The sequence below is a fragment of the Heterocephalus glaber genome, unplaced genomic scaffold (assembly GCF_053883595.1).
Source record: "Heterocephalus glaber isolate CG9 unplaced genomic scaffold, H.glaber_assembly_v1.0 deba00001460, whole genome shotgun sequence".
Classification (NCBI taxonomy): Eukaryota; Metazoa; Chordata; class Mammalia; order Rodentia; family Bathyergidae; genus Heterocephalus; species Heterocephalus glaber.
Window position 1 is genome coordinate 7,481,438 of NW_028258307.1, and position 19,628 is coordinate 7,501,065.

At 41.2% G+C, this 19,628-nt stretch overlaps 1 protein-coding gene across 6 annotated transcripts in view; it reads left to right on the plus strand.

Annotated features, from left to right (window-relative positions):
* Positions 1-19,628, plus strand: part of Tnfrsf10b (TNF receptor superfamily member 10b) — a 34,680-nt gene that overhangs the window by 1,398 nt on the left and 13,654 nt on the right. For all 6 annotated transcript variants that reach the window (XM_021261277.2, XM_087216816.1, XM_004848338.4 and 3 more), the window contains exon 2: positions 13,964-14,057. In XM_021261277.2, coding sequence (XP_021116936.1) covers positions 13,964-14,057 — 94 coding nt within the window. The remainder of the gene's footprint in view (positions 1-13,963; positions 14,058-19,628) is intronic.

Here is a 19,628-nt window from a genome sequence, read left to right on the forward strand (position 1 = left end):
CCTCTCATGCGGGACCCCTTCAGAGACACACGCACACCTGTCCAAACCGCAGCACAACCTCGCAGGCCTCATGAATGGTCAGGGCCTTCACTTAATACATTAGTATTAGGTCCAGGAAACTTAGAACATTTTGTAATCTCCAAATTCTCACCGAATTTATGTATTTTATTTATTTTTAGCTGCCCAATTTTATTCAACTACCCCTCAAATAAGCACAAATGACCGTCTCAAGGCTGCAGACTTTGGAGAGTTGAGCCATGGATAGTATTTGTTATCCTTTGTAGATTCAACTCTTTTGCCTGAAATTTTTGTCTTATTGTGTTTTTTAAAAATCTCTTTAGGGTTTTTCACACTAATTTTGCTAGACAGGGCTCCATCAGAATAGAAAAACCCTTTGTGTGAAAATTTTTAAAAAGTGTAAAAACTGTATTCTGTTGTATTATACAAGTTTTTGCAAGTTGCATAGACTAGAGACAGTACATTTGCCAAATGGCACTAAAGAAAACCCCAAGCCATGTGACACTGTTTAGTCCACATTTTCTGATCAAAGAAAATTATACAATATTTATAGGCTAATTTTTAAGAGATGATTGCATTAATACCGTATATTCTATACATATCAAGTACTACATAGTTCCAGAGTTTATATAACCATGCATTATTGCCTTTAAAAATATCATGTAGGAGATAAATTGCCACAGGTATTTGTGACAGCATTTCGGTTGGAGGTAATGTTGTATACCAAAACCATCCAATTTCTCTACTGTGCTAAGTTAAAGAAATGTCAGGTATTACTGAAAAACATCGTAGTCCATTGGTGATTGACTGTGTCAATTTGTGGGATTTAAAATGTTTCCTTTTCAAAAACATACTCAGAATCGATAACCTCTGTGCAAAGAAAAATATAAAAATTCTGGGTGACCGACCATGTTTCAGTACACTACATACTTTCTAGTGAAGGAATATTTATTTCCGTTTTGAAGACTCCCTACTCGTCCAGAGTGGCTGTCTGTCATCTCCCTCTTGCCCCTTTCCTCCACCTTCTAATAAATCGTCTTTAATTTTAAAAAAAAAATTCTAGTGGAGTGTTACCTGCTGAAAGTTTTTTTACTTTATTCATTCCTGTGTCAGCACTGATTTGTGGACTGATGTTTATGTTTAGTTTAGCTGCGTTTGTTGCATATGATTTCATTTTCAAAATGACACTGAATTTCTTTCTTTTCTTTTCTTTTCTTTTTTTTTTGGTGCCGGAGATCGAACTTGGGTCCTTGCACTTGCACAGCAGGCGGCGAAACCACTGAGCTAAATCCCCAGCCCAAAACTGAATTTCTTTAAATGGAAGCACTCTTTTTTTTTTTTTTTTTTTAGGCAAATCCAAATTGTTATGGTTTGTTATCTCTTATTAATATACCTCTAAATGTAGTTTGCTACTTTTCACTTAGGACTTTTACATCTATATTCATAATTGGTCTTTCCCTTCCCATACTATTCTTGTCAAGTTTTGGGGCCAAGAGTAACTTAGCGTCGAAAGGGTGCCCACTTTTTCTGTGTTCTGGAATAGTTCCTATGAAATTGTAGTTGTTGTTCCTCAAATATTCACTAGTATCCACTGGTACAATACCTGGATCTGGTTATCTTCTTCAAAGTCTGATTCTATGCCTTTATTATAAGTCCCATCAGCTTTTATTTCTACTTGAGAAGGTTTGGGCATTTTTTTTCCAGAAATTTGACCATTAAAACTTCCAAATATATTGGCAAAATAAAATTGTCATTGTTCTAATTTCTACAGATTCAAGAATTACATCCCCTTTTCCATTCCTGAGATATATGTCTACTTCTCTTCTTCTTTCCTTTATTACTTTTCTTAAGAGTTTTAGTCTCTTTTTTTTCTTTTTCAGAAAAGTCAGCATTTGGCTTTGTTCATCTTTTCTGTTTCATTTTTGTTTCCATTTTATTCATTCCTGTTTATTATTATTCCTTATTGTTTATATTCTTCTACTTTATATGTTCTTGTTCTGCTACTCTTTTTCTTACTTTGGATGTTTAACTCATTATATTCAGCCTTTATTTCAATTCTAATGAAATTATTTAAAATTTTGTAATAGTTCCACTGGGTGATCGTGAATTTGCCTATTTCTTTTCACAGTGCTGCCCTTTTTTACTTTGTATCTGTTGAAGCTATGTTCCTTGGTGAATACATACTATTTGTATCAGTTATCTTCCTGGTGCATTTAATCTATTATTATTTAGTGATCCTCTTGCTTTTTCATTATTCTAGTTTTGCCATACATAATGTTTGCATTCCTTGTGGGAAGTTATTATATGTACGTAACACATCTTAATTCCTTTTCATATCCTCTTCCATTGTTGTTACTTGTTTTTATTTTTTGCTTACCTGGGATTAAACCCGGAGCCTTCACACTGAGCTTCATCCCCAGCCATTTTCATTTTTTATTCTGAGACAGGGTCTCACTAAGTTGTTAGTATGCCCAGACTGGCCTTGAACTTGCGATCCCCCTCTCTCCGCCTGAGAGCTGGGATTACAGGTGCGCACCACCACACCCGGCTTTAGTTTTGGTTTACTTTGCAGTGATTGGGATAGAGCCCAGGACCTCATGTGTGCTCGGCAGGTTTTCTGCTCTGAGGTACACCCCCAGCCTCCGGGATCCTCTTCGGATCCTCTTCATCTCTCGCAGTGCTTTAAGGCCTTAATTTTTTCACTTCAAAATATCTATAATCAGGCTCTTCTTGCTGTTTTCCTGGAATATTCTCTTCTGTCCTTTACTTTCAGCCTTTCATTATCTTTGTACATTATTACAACAACTGCTGCTACTATTACTCATACTACTGCTAGTACTACTATATAGAAGTGCTGGAGATTGAACTCAGGGCCTTATGCCTGCTAGGCCAGTGCTCTACCACCAGCTGTATCCCCAGGCTTTCTACTGCAGATGTGGCTCCCCTCTACAATAAACAGCTAGGCTTTGTTTTTGTCTGTTCTGATAAGTATTGTCTTTCTATTGGAATATTTTGTATATTTATATTCAGTGTAATTACTGATATACTTGTATTTAAAATTAGCACTTTGGGGCTGGGGATTTAGCTCAGTGGTTCTGCTGCTTGCCTAGCAAGCGCAAAGTCCCGAGTTCGATCCCCGGTACCAAAAAATAAAAAATGTTTTTTTAATTAAAAAAAAATTATCAGTAAAATTAGCACTTTATCTTTTATATTCTATTTGTTCTATTTAAAAAGTTTTCATTTTCTTTCCTTCTTTCTGGATTTGTGAAGTATATTTCTCATTCCATTCATTTTCTATTACTACATTTGAAAGTCACACTTGGTCTTTTCTCTCTGCCTGCTTTTAGAGTCGTCATTTTGCCCCGTGATGTACAAAGGAACATAACTTTTTGTTTATCCTCTTTGGGATTCTTTGGAGTTCCTCTATCTGAGGGTAATTTTCTTCTTTTAGTTTTGTAACATATTTCCAACCGTTATCTCCTCCGATCTTACTCTTCCTGCATTCTTCTGTTCTGTTAACCAAATACAAGCACTTCAGTCCTTCTCACTTGTACTCTAGGTCTGCAACCCCTTAGCTTTGCCTCCCTCCTGCGTTAAATCTTCAGCACCATCTTCTAGTTCTCTTCAGTTACATCTAATGTGCTCTTGAATTCACACATTGATTTTTAAAATTTTAATTATATTTTCCATTCTTAGAAATTATATTTGGGTGTTGAAAAAAATTACCCAGAAAATTTATTACAGTATTATGGTTTGCTCATATTTTCAGCTTCCCTAATTTCTTAAAACATATTATGTCTATTTTTATTCTGTATCTGTTAATTCTGAAGTCTTTATAGTTCCATATCTACTGGCTCTCACTTTGGCATGGTGCTTCCCTCTGTAGTTTTTAATTTTGGCTGTGAGATCATACCGCTTGGATAGTGACTGTCAAAACTACTGCAATCTGTGTAGAGCACAGGTTTGTGTCTGTGGAAGCACTCTTTTGCAGCAGCTCTGTTTCTAAAGTTTAACAATTTATAGAGTTCATTGTTTTAACTAGGCTTTTTCTGCTTTATACTTAGCAGTTAAAATATTTACAAGAGGGTAATGTTTCCCTAAAAGTGATCTTTCACTTTCCTTTAAATCCACATCATAATCAAAGGTGTTCCCTTCTCGCTTCCCTCTTTCCTCTTCCTCCTCCTCCTTTTTCTTCTTCTTCTTTTTTTTTTTTTTTGGTGCTAGGCACTGAACCCAGGGCCTTCACACTGAGCTACATCCCCAGCCTGTTTTTATTTTTTATTTTAAGTCAGGGTCTCCTTAAATTGCTAAATTGCCCAGGCTGGGCTGGAACTTGTGAACCTTCTGCCTCAGCCTCCCAGAGTGCTGGGATTATAGGCCTGCACCACCATGTCTGCCCTGCCCTCCTTTCTGATTTTATTAGTTAAGTGAGGGGTTTCAGACCATGCACTTATATATTTTAGATGGGATGCCTGGTTTTTTTTTTGGTGGTGGGGGGTGCCTGCTTTTAAGTAGAAAAATAAGTATAAGTCATTCTTAGTTCAGGTTTTTCCAGTGCGTCTTAGTTACTTTTCTCACATTGCTGAGACAAAATACACGCAAAGTTAAAGGGGAAAGGGTTTATTTAGTTCACAGTTTTTGGAGGTTTCAGTCCAAAGTTGGGTGGGTCCAAGGCAGAGGGCCTCATGGCAGAGGGGTGTCACAGAAGAGAAACAGTTCATGACACCCTGCAGGGTAGCAAAAGTAACAAAGGACCTTAAAAGTATCTTTCTGGCTTTTTATCTTATTCAGACTACTTAGGGAGGGAGAGTAGCATTCACACCCTTAATCCTAGTGCCCTCCAGGCTAGGCTGTGAATCAATTCCAGTCAGAAACTTGCAGATCCAGTCACCTCTGCAAAAGCCTTACCTAAAACCACTTGAGGCTTTGGGGAACTTCTAAATGGGAGCCTTAACACAGTGCCCTAAGAGCTGGTTGTATAACTAACAAACGGCACCCATTGACAGCCTAGAAAAGATGAGACTTTCCTTGGTGCCCTAACAATCTTAAGCCCGTAAGAGCTGTGTATATGATAGGAGCCTCTCGGGCTGGCATGCAAACTGCGTCCCTGATCCCATGGCTGTCGGTAAGCAGAGTAACTGAAGAGATGTGGCTAAATTTTTAAAGAGCTAAACATTTGTTTTAAGAACAAATTACATTGCGGGAATATGGTTATAAGGTGTTCTGTGTAGAGAGAGATTGTAGAAAAGAGAATTGTCCATGGGCCATGATCAATAAATTCCATAAACACAGTTTTCGTGATAAAAACACACGTTTTTGCTGACATTATTTCCCTAAAAAAAAAAAATCACCAACTCTTCAGCCTTACCTTATGCTTACACCCTATACACACAGACACGCTTGGGTCCTTACATCCTTGCCACACTAGATATAGCAACATTTTGCTCATCTAAGAGATCAAAAATGACACACAAACATTGAGTTTGGATTCCTCAGTGCTATCAGAGGTTCTGAGGGCTCCCAGAGATTTTTGAGACAGGGAGTAGATGACCAGAAAACCCCACAGAGTTATCTTATCTGGTGGGTCATGACACAGTATCAGTTGTGAAAATTCAAAGAAGTTGATAGATTCCCAAAATAGCAATAGAAGGTCTGTCAAAATAGTTATAGGACCAAGCCAGGTATGGTGGTGCACGCCTGTAATCCCAGAACTCAGGAGGGTGAGGCAGGAGGATCACCAGGAGTTTGAGGCCAGCCCTGGGCTACATAGGGAGAGACCCTGTCTTAACACACACCCCCCGCCCCAAGTTATAGGACCATAGGACAACAGCTTTGTCATCGGACTGGGTCTGAGAGATTCCTGAAGCCAGGTCAGTAAGAGTCAAGAGAAGGGTTTATTAGAGATTTAGGAAGCACTCAAGAGTGGGGTGCAGATGCTCAGAGAAATGAGGTGCATTACATTTTGGAACTGGGAACATTCATACTTTTCTTGAAGGAGTGGGAAACCTGAGAAAACACCTCCCCCACCCCCCCACCCCCAGCTAAAAGGTTCTTAGCTCGCTCCACAGGCAGGGGCAGGCTTATGTTTTGGAGGGTGGGATAGGTGATAAACATTCGTTGAATTTGTTGGACTCAGCCTGCTCCGTACTTTCTTAACTGATCCAGTTTTTAGCTTTTCCTAACTTCGGCTGAATCCTGGAAGTTGCATGCTTTTTAAAATACTACAATTAAAAAAATATTTTTTTTGGTACGGGGATCAAACTTGGGACCTTGCGCTTTCGAGGCAGGTGATGGAACCACTGAGCTAAATCCCCGGCCCTACAATTTTTAGTTATGATGTTCTTGTCTCTTTTTTACCTTTTATTTCTTTTATCTTACCTCAGCTTGAATCTGCAATGTATGAATTAAAATCGTGATCCCACAGAATTTAAGTATCAGTTTATATTAGGTGGGACCCACATGTAATGCTAGTTGATGAATGGCTTATTTTTATCTGGTCCGTGTGTCTCCAGCTGAATGTAGGAATTAGGGTCAAGCATCTGCATTTTATGGTTTGGGGAATGTGAGGCCTAGGCCTTCTGCCATCCCTCCATCAGTCAGCCTTTCTTCCATGCATAGACAGGTACAATATCCGTTTATAATTCTAGAGCCAATAACCAATTACATCAGATGTTTTATGTCAGTACATGCATTTTTTCTTTTTGACAATAGCCTGGTATTTTATTGCACGAATGAAGCAGATATAAATGAGCCATGGTTTCTATGGGTAACTGTCTAGATTATTTCTTGGGGTTTTGTTTTGTTTTGTTTTGTTTTTTGGGTGTTTTTTTTTTTTTTTCTAATTCCAATAGCATTGCAGTTCACTGTTTATCGGAAACTCCTTAGAAGTGGAATTGTTACTCCAGTGGATTAATAACCTCAGATTTGTTCAGATTTTGCCAAACTGTCCTTAAAAGCAGGTCCTACCGATTTTATACTCACACCCAGCAGACACAGACATGGCTGGGTCCCTCCACCCTGTCACACCAGGTATAGCAGCATTAACTCTGCTCCTCTAAGAGATAGAAATGAGACACCACAGCATTGTGTTTTGGATTCCTTGGTGCTATTGGGAGATTTTTCCAAGGCTCCTAGAGATTTCTGAGCCTGGGAGATGACCAGGAAACCCCATACAGGCATGGGGGAGACTGAGATCCCAGCTCTGGACTTAACAACCCTGGCACCTGGGGCCAGGTCTTGTTACCCAGCATGCCTGTAATGGAGAGCAGTCCTGTCAGGATTCCATCAGAGGAGGGCCCATGTAAGTTGATTCTTGAGCCTAGGTCCTCACTCTGGAAATGCTGGGATGGTTCAGAGTCTGTCCCTGGACCTCCCACATGGGTCCCTCTTGATCAAATTAGGAACTGGAGTATTCTCTGGCTGCTCAGATGCTCGGACCCTGGGGCTGTGTCAGAATGGAGTTAGGGTGAAGTTTAAGATGGCAGTTCTTGTCCAGCTCTGACAGCTTCCAGTGAGATTGTAAGGAAGTTGGCTGCAACCCTGTGGGAATTACAGTGCGTCATGGGGGATCACCCAATGGAGAGTGTGTGAGAGGACGGGTCACATGCTCGGGGCTGCGGTGGAAGTCAGGTGCTGGGTGGTCACAAGGACATTGTTTGTTCTGGCACCTTGGTGTCAGCTTCCTGAGCCTGCACAGAACAGCAGAGTAGACAGCTAAGGGAGCTTCTTGTCTGTGGTTCCTCAGCAGAGGCCACAGGGATTGCAGGGTGCCCTCCTCAGAGCCTGACCTTTGGCAGTAAGCTGCGGTTACCATGAGTGTGTGTGACCTTGGTGGCTGCAGCTGTACAGTTCTTCTTTTTAGCAACAAAGTGGTAAATTCTTTATTCTTGAACAGTCTGGGCCAGGGAGAGGGGCTGGGGGGACACATGACACTGTGTGAATCCTGTTCCCTGGGAGCCCAGTCTGGGTGAGGCAACTGCAGGGACCTGAATATCTAAGAGGAGGCAGCGTGAGTGGCCCTCTTGTAGAGGCTGTGAGATGCCTGCAGAGACTGGTTGCAGTATTGTTAGCCTGAAGGATGTGTCTTGATTTAAGCCAACCTTGTCATAATGGGAGTGCTGATCAGAGCGAGGGCTGAAACCCAACCCTGCTGCGGGCAGGCTCTGCTGCCTGCTCCAGCAATACTGGCATATTTTATTCTCATAACAACCACACCACCAGGAGACTTCCTTCCTTCTTGCGCCTGAGCATTGTGAGATCCAGAAGGTTCTGGGGAAGGAGCTGGGTGGGGTGGAGACAGTTTCAGCTGTGGCAGCAGCTGTGATCAGGGCACTGGTCCTGCTGGCCTGTCCCAGGCCGAGTACTGTGAGTCATCCATCAGCCCCACACTCGGCTAGCACAGGGTCCCTCCAATTTCAAGCAAGAGAAGCAAGTTTAGAGAGGGAAGTGGATTCTCCAGGGCCAGGAAGCTATTCATTGGACAAGAGGTCAGATGCTTGCTTCTTCCTACCAGACCAATGTAGTGAACAAAACAACCTCCAAGCCTCAGACAACAGGAAGACCTGAGCAATGAGTCTTAAACTGATGTCACAAGATGTATTTCCCAGAAAAAGACAGTGTCAGTGCTGTCCCCAGGAAGGTCTAAAGTCTGAGCTTATGCAAGACTCTGAGGGGTGGGGGCTCAAGGCATGGAAACTCCCTGTTCGTGACTCATCTAGCTGATGTGAACAACAGAGCAAGTCTCCTGTCCCCCTCCCCCCTACACACAAACTCTGGCTTGGGCTGATGGAACTGCAGACCGGACCTCTGTTCACGTGCTGTCTCCCACCATGGGCGTGCCCAGGAACAACTACACAGCTTCCTCTCCACGTCACTTGTCTGGACTCTCCTCTCCCATTACTTTTCTTTTTCAGTGTCCCTGCCTCTGATAACATCGTCACCTCTCCTCTTCTAGACTTTTCCCCTTTGTGCACCTTGAGGTCCCTTCTGTCTGGGTCCTGTCCCTGTGAACCAGGGCTGTCAGGAGGAAAGGAAGTCATGTCCTGGGACCTGAGGTCAGCAGAAGCCAGGAGAGCCCTGCCCTGCGCGGTGTATGGTGAATGAGTAACCTGCATTCTGAGCTTCTCCATAACTCTGCCCTTATCTCCTCCTGCCCTGCCTGCCTTTAATAGGGGTGGTAGGATATATGACAGGGAGGTGGAGGACAGGATAGAGAGGCCTGGATTAAATACTAGAAATTTGCTCAGGGCCGGGCACCTGGAGCTAATTGTGAAGTTTTCACTTGATATTACAGAGATTTCAGAAAAAAGGAAGGACCCTTGGTAGGGTTGAAGTTGATTTAGGGGCTTGGGGTGCAGCTCAGCACTAGAGTATTTGCCTAGCATGTGTGACGCCCTAGGTTTGGGTCCCAGTATTGAAAAAAAAAAGAACCACATTAATTTATTGGAAGCCATAGTAATCATAAATACCATGCTAATACTAGAGCTTTAAGTACATGAACAAAGAGGACAAAAGACTGATCGTAACAACTCTGCCTCAGCCACTGATGGAATGGTCAAATGAAAGTGCATTAATATATATGAATATTATCAGGCACCGTAACAGGTCTGGAGCACATGAACTATCTAATGAAAGCTCAGTTTTTAGTCATCATGGTGCTTACACCAGGATTCGCCACATTATGGACTGAAACAAATCTAAATCCATGCAAAGAAATAAAATCATGCTGGACATGGTGGTGCACACCTAAAATCCCAGCTACCCAGGACACAGGCAGAGGAATCTCAAGTTCAAGGCCAGCCTGGACCCTGTCTCGAAGAAGATTGTAAAATGGGACAGGTGCTGTGGATGTAACACAGAAATAGAGCACTTGGCAACATGCAAAGGCTCAGAGTTTGATCCCTAGAACCACCCCAAAAAAGAATGAAATCAAATAGATTATGTCCTCTAACCTCAAAGAAATTAAATTGCTAACACCAATATCTGGAAAATCGCCCAAAATTTTGATTTAGGCAACATACTGATTAACAATTCAAGCTTCATGGGTAAAATCAACAGAGAACTTAAAATATTTCACAATAAATGACAATGATTGTGTGACAGAATTTGGTGACATCCTGCTAGTGGAGTGCTTCCAGAGAAATATATCACTTTCACTGCTTCTGTTAAAAGAATAGAGGTTGCCGGACATGGTGGTGCACACCTGTAATCACAGCACTGAGGAGACCGAGGCAGGAGGATGGTCACAAATTCAAGGCCAGCCTGAACTACATAGCAAGACCCTAGCTCAACCCCTGCTTCCCAGAAAGCAATAGCAGTTCAGGGGAAAGATACTACTGTTGATGGATATAGGGTTTCTTTTTGAGGATATTAGAAATAGTCAAAAGCTTTAGTGGCAGTTGTGTATCTATGAATATATTAGACTATTGAGCGTTCACATTAAAGGGGTGAATTACAGGGCCAGGGATTTAGCTCAGTGATGCCATGGCTGCCTTGCAAGCATGGGTTTGATCCCCGGTACCAAAAAATTAAAATTAAAAAAGGGGTGAATTGTGCATGTAATTCATTAAAGTTCTTAAGGAAAAATAGTATAAAAAGTAATCATCTGAAGATCCACACAGTCACCCATAAAGTAGGTGTACATTAACTCAAAGTAAGTGAGTGGAAGAAGGTAATAAGAGTGAAAACCAGTGAAATGAGCTTTGTGGTGGCCCATATCTGGGATCCCAATTCTCTCGAGAGGCTGAGGCATGTTCAAGCTCAGCCTGAGCAACCTGGTGACGTAGTAAAATCTTGTCTCAAAATAAGAATGGGTTGGGGATGTAGCTTAGTGTGAAAGTTGTGTTCAATCCCCAGTACCACCACCACCACCAAAAAAAAAATTAGTGAAGTGGAATAGAAACAATAAAAATAAGTGACAATCCAAAACTTAGTTCCCTTAAATGATAAAAAATCTTAATAAACCAAAATGCAAAAGAAAAAAACAAGCCAGGCACAGTTGCACATGTCTGTAGTACCAGCTACTTGGGAGCATGAGGCAGGAGGATTGCTTGAGCCCAAGAATTCAAGATTAGCCTAGCCTAGGCAACATAGATGAGGTCTATCCACAAAAAAGAAGAAAAGAAAAAGAAAAGAAAAGGTTAAGAGCAGGAAATACTCAAGGCAAATATCAGAAATTAATGATGGACTATTACAAACTCTGTGGCTATAAAAGGATAATAATGGGATCTTACAACTTCATGCCAGTAAATTCAACAACTTGGATGATATGGAAAAATTCCTTAAAAATACTACTTAGCAAAAGAGCTGCACCATGTAAAGATAATCTGAATTATCTTTAATGAAAATTGCAGGCTCATATCATTTCACTGATGAATTCTATACATATTTATGGAAGAAATAACAACCATCTTTTATAAATTGTTTCTGAAAATATAGGAGGAAACACTTCACTGTTTTATAAGACCAGCAGAACCCTGGTACCAAAATCAGACAGATATTACAAAAAAATACTGATCACTGCCCGTTATCAGTATAGATGTAAAAAAAAACCCAACCCTTTATTAAAGTAGCCACTTGAATCTAGCAATATTTAAAGAAGATAATATACTATGAACGAGAGTAGTTTATTTTTGGAATATAGTTACATTAGCATTTGAAACAATATTATTCATGATATTAACATTTGAAGAAAGCTGAGGTATTGAAGACATTACAATCTAGTTTGTATAGTCTTTTTAAATTACTCTGTAGTTCAGTGCTCTTGTGGTAACAGCACTTTGAAAAAATTGAAAATTTAGTATGTGGTGATGGGGTTATACAGCATTCAGAGAAAGTGAGTTGAAACCTTGTGTCATGTAAATTCCTAGCTGTTTACATAAAAATCCGTCCAAACAGAATGCTTGAGCTTTTAAAGCTCTGAAAATGAGTAGGGTGAGATTTTTGTCTCTAAAATTATCAAAACCTCTTTTTTTTATATTTCTGCTGCCTTTAATTGAAATAAAATGTTTATATTTCTGGGGAAAAAAACCATTTGAAGAAAAATCTATGAACATGTTAACTGATACACAAAAAGTGCTTGACAAAATTTAGCACTCATTCATGATAAAAGTCTTCATTATATAAGGAACAGGGGGGAACTTTCTTAATCTGAAATATACATTTAAAAAAACTGTAGATTTTATGCTAAACTTATAAAATGTTTGGAATAAAATATAGAAGAAAACCTTCATAACATTAGATTTGGCAGTGATTTCCTACATCACACCAAAACCACATGTAACAAAAGAAAAACTACTTGTAGATAAACGGGAGTACATCAAAATGAAAAATGTCATTACACCAAAGAAAAAAGACACAAGGAGGGAAAGGCAACCTACTACAATTGGGAATAAAGGGTCGATACAGTTTTTCAAAAACAACAAAAGAACCCAAACCCACTTCAGAAATGACCAAAGGATTTGAATAAGACATTTTTCCAAAGAAGATGCACAGATGGTTGACAAGCACAAAACAAGATGGTCATCAGCCTCAGTAATTGTTAGGGAAATGCAAATCAAAACCAGGAGGAGACACCATAAGCCTCACAAGCATCAGGACGGACTATTGAAAAATTGATACAAGTTTTGGTGAGGATGTAGAGAAATGGAACCCTTGTGAGCTGTTGGTGAATAAAGTGGTTCAGACACAATGGAAAATGGGATGGCAGTTCCTCAAATAATTAAAAATAGGATTGCCATACAACTCAGAAATTCTGCTTCTGGATATTTACTCAAAGGAATTGAAAATAGAGTTTCAAAGAGGTTTTTTTTTTGGTACTGGGAATCGAACTGAGGACCTTGCACTTTTGAGGCAGGCAGTGGAAGCACTGAGCTAAATCCCCAGCCTCATCAAAGAGGTTTTACACACCCATGTTCGTAGCAGCATTGTTTAAAGCAGCCAGCAGGTAGAAGCAACCCAAGTGCTCATTAACAAATGAACGAATAAATGAAAATGTGGTATATACATTTATACAGCCATAAAGAGGAGAGAAATTCTAACATGGGGTACACCAAGGTTGGATCATAAGGATACTATGCTAGGTGAAATATGCCAGTCACAAAAAGATAAATATTGAATGATTCCTCTTATAAGGGGCACCCAGATTTGTCAAATTCATACAAACAGAAAGTAAAATGATGCTTGTCAGGGGCTGGGGTGAGGGAGTGGATAGAGGAATGGGCAGTGGTTTGATGGGTAGAGACTTCCAGTTTTGCAAGATGAAAAGAGTTCTGGATATTGGTTTGACAGTAGCATAAATGTACTTCGCACCACTGAACTGTACACTTAAATGGTTAAGATGGTAAATTTCATCTTATGTGTGTTTGACTGCAGTTTTTATTTTTTTATTTTTGGCTTTTTGAGACAGGGTCTCACTATGTAGTTCAGGCCTTGAACTCTCTGTGTAGCCCAGGCTGGCCTCAAACTTGCAGCGATCCTCCTGCCTCAGCCTCCCCACTGCTGGGATTACAGGCATGCACCACAGGACCCAGTTTGACTAGTTTTTAGAAGGCATATTTGTGTGCATAAGATAAAAAGAGGGAGAAGGAGACAGAATATTCATACATATATAGTCAATTGGTAGAAGTAATAAAAGATTCCAGAATGTGATTTCGGGTTGATGGGATATGATTTCTTTCATTTTTATAAAAACTTTTCTATACTTTTCTACTACCTGACAAAATTTTTATTAATAAGAGAAAAGAATAAAGGGGAGATGTTCAGGTATATATTACTTTGCCGTTCATAAGAGACCAACAGACAAATATGAATACAAATGAATGGTTGAGAGTTTTAGAACTGGGAAAAAGAGCCAAATTCTGTTTGGTTTGGAGGAAGGGAGAAAGGGTTGTGAGGTTGATCTCAAGATGGGTGAGAGTTGGAAGCCACTCATGCTTTGTTTCCACAGGTTATCACTGAGCAAGTCATAGCCACCAAAGCTCATGAGCCAGCTGATCTTCAGAGATGGAAGCTGAGTTCCTCCAGAGGATTTTGTCCGGCAGGTACATCTCTAAGGTTGATCTCTAATCCTTCATACCAAGCCTGTCACCATGTTCTGCCAGTCTTCTGTTCCCTGCAGGTCCCAGTTATTTATTCAACAGAGGCTTATTGAGCCTAGCCAAATACCAGGCCATGAAGATCTAGCCCTGTATTTTCTGCCAAGAGTGCAGTAGTGCTCACATTTCCATTTAGATAATCGATCCATTTTGAGTTAATTTTTCTATGGAGGGCCAGATAAGGTCTCAGCTTCTTTCTTTTGCACGTGGCTATCCGGTTGCAGTTGTGCCCACATCAAGTGTTGAAAGACTGTCCTTTCCCATTGGATGGTCTCTTGTTGCAAATCGGTGGAACATTAATGTACAGATTTATCTGTGGACTCTCAATTCTATCTCATTGGTCCATGTCTTCCTTTTGCCAGTGCTGCATTGTCTTGAATACTGCTGGAATGTATTTTAAAATCAGGAAGTGTGAGTCTTCCTGCTTTATTTTCCTTTTCCAGGATAATTTTTATTATATTGGGTCCCTTGTGATTCCATGTGAATTTTAGAGTCATCTAAACAGCAAAGAAGTCAGCTAGGGGCCAGGGATTTAGCTCAGTGGCACTGCACCTGCCTTGCAAGTACAAGGTCCTGAGTTCAATCCCCGGTACCAAAAACAAAAACAAAAGAACAAAAGAAAAAAGTCAGCTGGCTTTCTAATCAGGATTATGTTGAACCTGTAGCCCAGGGTAAAGAGTACTGTTATCTTAACGTTGTTAATTCTTTCTATCCATGAACATGGGATGTTTTTCCATATATTTAGGATCATCTTTAATTTCTTTCAACAATGTTCTGCAGTTTTCAGATTTGCATTTGCTTTGTTAAATGTATTTCTAAATAACATATTTTGATGCTGTTAGAAATAGAATGTTTTATTAGTTTTAGTTTTGGATTGCTCATTGTGAGTATATGAAAATATAATTGACTTTTATATGTTGGTCTTGTATTTTGCTGAACTTATTTATAATACTTTTTCAATGGATATAAGATGATGTCTTTTGGAAGTAGAGATAGTTTGTATTTCTTTTTGTGTTTTTGTTTTGCTATGTAATTCAGGGTCTTGTTATGTAGTTCAGGCAGGCCTTGAACTCACTATAGAGCCCAGGCTGCCCTCAAACTCTCTGTGATTCTCCTGCCTCAGCTCCTGAGCTCTGGAATTACAGGTGTGTGCCACCACGCTCAGCCTGGATGACTTTTTCTTTTCCTTGCCTGATTGCCCTCGTTAGAACTTCCAGCACAACGTTGAATAAAAGTGGTGAATAACAGTGGTGATGACAGACATCTTGGGGTGGGGCTTTCAGTCTTTCACCTTTAATTATATTGTTAGCTGTGGGGGTTTTGGAGGTGCCTTTCATCAGGTTGAGTAAGTTTATTTCTTTCTTTATTCATTTTTTTTAAAAATAAATTTTGTTTTATTCAGATAGCAAAAGATTTAGAATCAAACATGGTTGTTTTAAACACTGCACATCATTGAAACCAGGAGAAGTAAGGACACCGCCGGCTGGTCACCCTTGGTGTTTCAGGCCATGCAGACACCTGTGTGAGGGAACAAGTGACCTCCACCCTGTCCTGATCCATGCTTAGCACCCTGGGGACTCCCTTTTTGGAGGACAGAGAAGCAAAGGGCTGGAGTTGGTTGCACTCGAGATGTCCTGCCTTGCCAAGGCGGGGACCCCTCACTCCCCCAGGGTCTCCATGGCTTCTGAAATGGAAGTGCCAGCTGGGTGCAATGCTGATTACTCAGAATGCCAGGCTCAGTGGGCATCAGTTAAGAAGGAAGGGGAGGGACAGGTGCCAGGATGTATGCATGGGTAGATGTGCCGGCCCAGAGCAGGTAGGGTGCTCCCTGCCCCCAGTCCGGGTAGCTCCTTCAGCTCTGCATTCAAAACCGCTCTGCAGACACCACATCTGCCTAGCTCCCAGGACTGAGGGCCGCCTCAGCCGGGGAGAGGTAGGGACAGAAAAGACAGGACTGCGGAGTGCCAAGGCTGAGTGCTGATGTTGGGAACCAGGGGGGCTGCAGGATGGGGAGGCGCTGGTATCTGCCCTCCAGCATCTGCTAGGATAAGAGTGGGTCAACTGCTGGTTGGGACCATGCCCCCACCTCCCCTCCATGCTTGCAGCACTGAGCAGGGAGCCCCCTGCAAAGGGGCATCAAGCAAGGTCCCTGCCTGTTCAATGAGCTCAGATTAAGGAAGCTGAATCCAGCCACCAGCATCCCATCCAGCTCAGCAGCCCTGAGCCTGCCCAAATCGAGGTGGCCCGGAGGAGAGAGCTCTCTCCAGGTGGGAGGGGAAATGGTGAGGGGACTGGACAGTGCTGGGAGTGTGAAAGTGGAGGACGCCCACAGAGCTTCTGGGGCAGCTCAGAAACCATGGTACGGAGCCCTCTCTGGGAGTGATTGTGCCCATCTGGGCTGAGGCACATTCACCAAGCAGTTTCTATTCTTATTTTGTTCAGTGATTTTTTTGTCATGAAAGGATATTGGATTTGTGAGATTGGACGTAAATGCTTTCCCTATGTCTTTTAAGATAATACATGACCTGTGCTTTTTATTCTGCTGATATGATTTGCTACATTAATATGTTTGGGAATCTGAACTTACCTGCATAGCATAAAACCCATTTGGACATGGTGTACAATTAATTACTTTATAAGCCTCAAGTTAATTTATTAGTATTTTCTTGGAGATTTTTGCATCCATATCCTATAGATAATTGTCGTACAGCTTTCTTTTCTTATGATGTCCTTTTCTGGTTTTGGTATTAGGGAGCTAATACTGTCTTCCAAAATGAGCTGAGAAGTATTCTCTGCACCACTAATTTTTGGAAAAGTTTGGGAATCATTAGTATTAATTTTTCTTGAAATGTTTTATAGAATTCAGTGGTGAAATCACCTGGATGTGGACTTTTTTTTGAGCTTAATTTTTGCTGAGTCACTGTCCTTATTTGTTCTAGTGCTTTTGTTTTGTTTTTTAAATTTTTTATTTATTTTTATTTTTTTATTTTTTGGTACCAGGGATTGAACTCAGGACCTTGTGCTTGCTAGGCAGGTGCTGTGCCGCTGAGCTGTTGAGCTAAATTCCCAGCCTTGTTCTGGGTTTATTCAGATAGTCTCTCTCACCCTTTTTTCCCACCTATCATACGGTTATTAAAATGATTCCTAGGCATTTTGATATTTTGCAATTGCAGAGATTTATGGCGAGTGTTGGAATTTAAATCTACGGCAGGCAGGTCTTCAGATTTCCAGTACAGTATGTCATTAAATATAACCTTCGTGATATTCATCTCAGCCTATTCTCAATAATATAAGCCCCCTCCTTGTGCAAGAACAAATGCACACTCTTCAAGAAAATATGTGGCTCAAGGTTCAAGAGGTTACTTGTTAAGATTTTTAGTTCCCAAATGAAGTCTTCAGTTTAAGCAAGGATCTCTTCCCATTTAATCAGTCAGCCTCCCCTGGGCCAGCTCGGCTACCCACACAAATACACCAGCAGGCAAGCACCCTCCCTGCCATCTCAGACACTCCCAGCACCAGCACCCAGAGTGGCTGGCAGGTCCTTCAGGAGATAGCCATAGCCCTGTCTGGATTCCAGTTCCTGCTCTGACAGGTTCATCAAGACTGGCCCTCTAGGAAATCCTCCCATACCATTTACTTTGCTCTTGCCTGTAGCAGATCTGCCTTTCTGCATTTGGCAGAGGGATTTATTCTAGAGAAACTCAGACTCTCCTTCCAGTGGTCAGGAACCACTGTGAAACACTTCTGTTGAACGGAAGGGACAAAATTAGAAAAGAAGCATTTTGGTAGTCTTGGATGGCTTCCTTGGGTCCCTTTTAAGGACTAAATACTAATGGATAGTTAAGCTGTCATATTAAAAGCAGGAGTGCTACATCACTGTCACTTGACCTGCTTTCCAAATGAACACTAGAAAGTTGGTAACTTTTATGGTTTAGATCTAAAACATGCCCACAAGTCATGTGTTTGGAAGGTGATTATACCAGACATGATGCTGTACTCATGGACGAGTTTGTAGCTCAGCGTGCAGCTAGGAGATGGGGCCTGGCTGGAGGTGAGTCATAAGGGCATGGCCTGGAAGGGTGTATTCTTGTCCATGACTCCTTCTATGGCTCTGTTTCCTGGGTGCTAAGGATTAAGCACCTTTCCTCTATCGGTCCTCTCTGTCATGCCATTTCTGCCTGAGAGCCAGCCAACCATGGACTGAAACCAGGAGCCAGAATCAACCTGTCCTCCTTTAAATTGGGGGTGTTGGGTATTTTGTCCCAGCAGTGAGAAAGCTGACTAACACAGTCCCAGAGCTAACTGGGACAATCACTGCATCTTTAGAACGTCCAAGGCCTTGAAATTTGGCCACTAGTCTGTAAGGAATTCTTATCAAAGATCATGCGAGATCCATGAAGCTTGAATGGATGTTAAGTGAGATTCTGCTCACATCACCTTCAATCTGTGAGGACAGGTCAGGGACTCCTTTACCCTGAGCGGAAGCCATCCTCTTGCACTAGCAGTTTCCAGTACAGTTTGGACCTGACTAGCCAAAGCTCTAGCAGCACCTAGAGAGCCTGCGGCACCCCTGTCCTGCAGATCAAAGAAAGGCTGTTTGGTTCCACCCTAGTGACTGGCAAACATTTCCCAATTCTAGTGCATATATCAGGTTACTTATTTAACCAGGCAATATATTCTGTCAAGGAATTTATTCTATGGCAAAGCAAAACAGATCTTAATGTGGAACACAAAAACATTATCCAAATAAAACAATGACTAAAAGAAACAAGAGTGCTCCCTCCCTCCTGCTCCCTTCTCCTGTGCTGGATCCAAGTACAGGTGAATATAATTTGTGGTGACAGGAGGGCAGGGGAAGGGGGAAAAAATAGAACCAAGAGAGTATGTAAAGGTGCATATCTCCAATGATGAATGTCATTATACTGTATACCTAAAATGTACCAATAAAAGGATATTTAAAAAAAAATTGTGGTGACATCAGACTACAACCCAAATTAAGTTATAAATCCCAGAGGATGTGAACACACAGCTCTTTTGATATCAGGAAGTCTAATACAGCCACATCCTACTACATGGACTATGCTTTACACTGGGGCATGGGACAGGTTAAATAAGAGGACACAGAACTTCACTTTGTGCAGCAGATCAGAGTCCAGATGGCGGACTTTCTGCTGGATTTCTTCTAGGAGACTTCAGACTAACCCTTGAACCTTCTGAGCCGGACATTGTGAGCCACATGAAGTCCTTAGTAAGTGCAGCAAAATCAGGTGGTCAGCCCTTATGAAGGTGCAATGTCTGAACATAAAATGGTTTAGACATGATGCTGGCTATAGGATTCCTATTATTATTTTTTTCTTTTTTTGTTTTGCAGTACTAGAGATTGAATGCAGGGCCTTTGCACTGAGCTACACCCTGAGCCCTTTTTCATTTCTTATTTTGAGACAAAGTATTGCTAAGTTGCTCAGGCAGGGCTTCAATTTACATTCCTCCTGCCTTAGCCTTTCAGAGTGCTGGGAT